Genomic DNA, 4,777 nt, shown 5'->3' with positions numbered 1-4,777 from the left:
ACTGCTAAGGTTGGTTTGAAACTTACTCAACCTAATCATAGAATGGTTTGGGTTGGAAGGACCTTAAAGCTCATCCCATCCCACCCTGCCCTGGGCAGGGACACCTCCCACCAGCCCAGGCTGCTCCAGCCCCATCCAACCTGGCCTGGAACACTCCAGGGATGGAGCAGCCACAGCTGCTCTGGGCAACCTGTGCCAGAGCCTCAGCACCTCACAGGGAGCAATTCCTGCCCCATATCCCATCTAAATCCCCTCTCAGTCTCAAGCCATTCCCCCCTGTCCCATCACTACACGGTGCCCAGGGGTTTGCCCCAGGGGTATCTGAGAGCCTTTAGTAAAATGGGTGAAGAATCTTTTAATACTAAAAATGTAATCCAAACCTTCCCAAATGGCATGGTGTGTTGGCATTGTAGAGGAATGGGAATGTTTGAGCATCGATCGTGGCAAGAATTTGGCTCTTGTTGTTTACAGAGAGGGTAGCAGAGCACTGCAGCAGCTGCCCAAGGAGGTGGTGGAGTCTCCCTGGCTGGAGACACTCCAAGCCCACCTGGATGCACTGCTGTGTCACCTGCTGTCAGTGCCCTGCCTGGGCAGAGGGGTTGGACTGCACGAGCACCAGAGGTCCCTGACTACCCATCCACCTGGAGAGGTCTCAGGATGCTGCAGGAAGCTCCTCTCCAAACCTTTACCTCTAGCTGCTCCTCGATCCTACATGTCCTTCCAGGGTGGAACACACAGTTTCATTTAGCTGTGTTAAATATATCTCCTTTAGCTGTGCCCAAGGCAAGAAGGAAGCACATGTGTGGGCCCACAGTGACAGCCCTGACTGTTGTGTGCTTCTCTCTGCAGTACAGCCCGGACAGCGTGGCCGGAGCCGACGGAGAGGTCGATCCCACTGAAATCACCTTCCCGGGATGCTCGTGCCGCCGCAGATCCTGCGCCGCTCCCAGCTGCTCCTGCCTGCGACGGGGGCACAGCTACAGCAGCCTGTGCCTCAGGCTGCCCCAGCAGCAGGAGCAGGGCTACTCCAGGCCCGTGTTTGAGTGCAACAGCCTGTGCCAGTGCAGCGAGTCCTGCCAGAACAGGGTGGTGCAGAGGGGTGTGCAGCTGCGGCTCGAGGTGTTCCCCACCGACAGGAAGGGCTGGGGCGTCCGCGCCCTGGAGCACATCCCCCGGGGCAGGTTCGTGTGTGAGTATGCTGGAGAGGTTCTGGGCTTCCAGGAGGCACAGAGGAGGATTCTGGCCCAGACAGCAGAGGATTCAAACTACCTGCTGGCAGTGAGGGAGCACCTGCACGACGGGAGGGTCCTGGAGACCTTCGTGGACCCCACGCGCGTGGGGAACGTGGGCAGGTTCCTCAACCACTCCTGTGAGCCAAACCTGCTGATGGTGCCAGTTCGAGTTGACTCCATGGTGCCCAGACTGGCACTCTTTGCAGCCACGGATATTTCTGCTGGAGAGGAGCTTTGCTTTGATTATTCTGGAAGGTTCCACAATGTACCAGCGACTAGCAGAGAACACAAACCCTTGGAGGAAGAGAACAGGCTGAGAAAACCTTGTTACTGTGGGTCCCGCACATGTGCTTCCTTCTTGCCTTGGGACAGCTCCCTCTTTTCCACACCAGGGAGTTCTCCATAGCCCTGGGCATACCTCAAAGAGATGATGTTCTCTAGCAGTCAGATTTCTGTTAAATAAAACTTTGTGTTCCACCATGGAAGCACACAGGGGTTTGTGTAGCAGCAGAAGACAAAGGTTTGGAGAGTAACTTCCTGCAACACCCTGGAGACACTTCCAGGTGGATGGCAGAAGGGGTTACTGGAGTTCCAGAATGAGTTCCTAAGCCAGGCCTGGTGGCTTTGCCTTGTTTTCCTCTTTGCTGTGTGTTGCTCTCTCTGCCTTTCAGAAAGAGTCCATGGAAAGGACGTGTGACAACAGTGAGAACAGTCACTGAAAATGGCACAAGAAAATGACACCAAGGGACCTTTGCAAGAATTAAGCTGCTTAAAATCCATTAAATTATTTTCTTAATTGCTTGTGATTAACCTTTTTTGTTCCACAAACATAAATGACTGTTATTGACCCCAAGTAGAAACACAAAAGTCCATCTGAGCCACAGCACATTGGCAGTTTTACCTTGCTGAGCAGCTGACAGATGCATGAGTGTTCCTGTCAGCTGCTGACTGACCTGCTTGCACGATTCCAGAGCATTGAGCAAGGCCTTTCCCAGCACACTGAGAAGGTCATTGCATCTTCTTTGCATCATCCTTGTACTGCTCTAACACCTGTGCATGGCTTTCCTGAGCACCTCCTCCCACCAGGGATGCTCCAGGCAGGTATGTTCTGCAGCTGCACATCACTTCCTTTCTGGGGAGGCCAAACCAAGAAGCTTCACACAGGGCTGGTTTGGGTATCCAAGATAAACTGCACTGCGGGTGTTGATTGATTCCACACTGTGTCATCGTGGCTGTTTGCACCGTTTGGTTTTCACCTGCTCTCACACCCTTTGACACCAGACACACACAGGGCAGCACATCTCAGGGATCAGCTGTTCTGCAGCCAGTGGGAGCTTTGTTTCTTCTCAAATCAAAGACAACTTTGATTTAAACCCAGAAGACTGAGCTGCCACTCTGCTCCTTCACAAGGAGTCAGACAGCTCAGACCTCTGAGCTCTACTCTCAAAGTGTAGTCATGATTATTAATACTGCAGTATGCAGTACTCAAGTTTGGAGATTTATTTCCCTGTTGAAATCTGATCAGATTAATCCAAGGATGGGGCTTGGAGCAACCACATCTAGTGGCAGGTTCCCTGTCTCTGGCAGGGGGTTGGAATGAGACAATTCCACTCTGGGATGAACCTGATACTGTCAAGGGATAAAGGACATTTTGCTGCTATTTTTTGCTATTTGCTAAACAAACTCTTACTTGGTGTTTCCCTGTGTTGCCTTGACAAGTTGCAGTGTTAGCTCCTCATCTAACCTGTGCCTTCCTCCTGCTCTGGGCACTTGCACGTGGCTGTGAGGTTAGTTTAACAACAGAGATCACCACATAGTTCTTCTTAGGGTTAATAATTTGGTGTCCCTTCTGCCATCACAGAAACCTCCCAAAGCATTGCAGCTGTTTGTCACAGGCAGTTTCCAAGCTGAGTGGCCTCTAATCCTTGCTCCTACAGGAGAGCAGCTCTGAGATCCTGTACCTTGGATAGAGAGCACAGCCTGGATTGTGCAATCCCTCGTCCTGTTTAGAGGCTGCTCAGGTTTTCTCCCCCAGAAGACATCCTGCCAACCACCCTGTCAGACCAAGGATCCAATCTCCCTCCCCTTTCCCTCCTGGGAACAGTTTGGGGATCAGTTTCCTGGGGCCTGCATTCCTTGTTTTCAGGCTGACTGCAAGGTTTGGTGGGACCTGTCTGAGTGAAAGTGTGGATTACAAACCCACCCCCTCCAGCGGTATCTAGTCCTTGATCTCCAGCCTCAAACTGGAGAGCACAGCGAGCCCTGTGTCCTGCAGCCCTCAGCAGCTGCTGTGGCTCCAGCCAGCGAGCTGATAGCACTTATCTGCTCGGAACAATCTTCCACAGCACAGAACAGAGTGCTGCACTGTTCCAACCAGCCCTGCTGAAGGCCCTGCAAAAACAAACAATGTGCTGTTGTGGAGTTCTAAACCCTCCTGGCAATTGTAAATCTTTTTTTTCCATACAGAGGAGAATTTTGGACTAGGCTCTCAGGCACATGGTGGGATGGTTGGGGTGTCCTGTGCAGGGCTGGGAGTTGGGCTGGATGATCCCTGCGGGTCCCTTCCAGCCCAGGAGATTGTGACTACACTGCACCATGCCTGAAACAGCTTCTGCTGCACGGCCTGTGCTGCAGCTGCCTGGGGCTGGACATGGAGAACATCCCCAGCAAGAAACTGGGAGAGGAAATAGCTCCTTGTTTGTAGCCACTGAACTGCTGCTCACCTTCTCCTTCAGGTTCCTTTCAGCCTCACAGCCCCAGTGCCACTCACAGCTCTTATCACACAGCTCAGAAGACTCTGAGCTCCCTCCAATCCTTCCTCTTTCCTCTTCTCAGAGTGCAGCAATGACTGTCAATACTTCAGCGTTGTGCCCAGTCATGGTGTACTCAGGAAGAGGTATTTTTCTGCTCTCTAGACTTACCTGCAGTCCCAGCTGGAGGCTGGAGTGTGTGGAAGGGCTCCCAGATGTTGTGTCCTCCTTCCAGCACAGAGCAAGTGGAGAAGGAGCTGGAAGTGATGGATTTGCACTAAGCACAGCTTGTGCCAAACCAAACCCAATTTAGTACAGCAGAGACAATGCTGGCAAGGACTGCCATCAGTGCAGATTGCTGTTAATCCAGCTACATTCAGATCCCAGAATGAGAGGGCTCTCATATATTCCCATTCCCCTTCCTCCTGGCTAAAATTCCTCTCCTTTTTCGCAGGATTTTTTCCCAGAAAACAGTTTGGAAATTGACCCTATTAGGTCTTAGGGCTCCCAGTTCCATCTGCCATCCCTTCACTTCCATGACCTTTACTCGAGTGGAATCATTCATGAGCTTCAGTTTCTAATGAGGCCAGTTTGGCACTTTCCAAGTCCCTAAAATAATCCTGCACTGTGTCCAAAACATTCAAAGGAAAGTGCTGGTGGTTTTCCATCGAGAAGAGTCTTTGGCATAAACAAATGCTTGAGATTTTATTCAAATATGTACAACATTTCTCATCAGCATCACCCTGAGGATTACAACCCTCAGCTGCAGAAGGCACTTCCTAAGGAGAAAAATCC

General features: G+C 51.6%; 1 protein-coding gene across 1 annotated transcript; it reads left to right on the top strand.

Annotated features, from left to right (window-relative positions):
- Positions 1-849: 849 nt before the first annotated feature.
- Positions 850-1,638, top strand: LOC103806418 (histone-lysine N-methyltransferase SETMAR; the record flags this gene model as incomplete). Its single annotated transcript, XM_009079107.1, has 1 exon — positions 850-1,638. A coding segment is annotated over one exon (789 nt), but the record flags the coding sequence as incomplete, so codon positions are not given.
- Between the last annotated feature and the right edge of the window lie 3,139 nt (positions 1,639-4,777).

The sequence above is a fragment of the Acanthisitta chloris genome, unplaced genomic scaffold (assembly GCF_000695815.1).
Source record: "Acanthisitta chloris isolate BGI_N310 unplaced genomic scaffold, ASM69581v1 scaffold39867, whole genome shotgun sequence".
Taxonomy (NCBI): domain Eukaryota; kingdom Metazoa; phylum Chordata; class Aves; order Passeriformes; family Acanthisittidae; genus Acanthisitta; species Acanthisitta chloris.
This window is presented reverse-complemented; position numbering and strand designations above follow the sequence as displayed.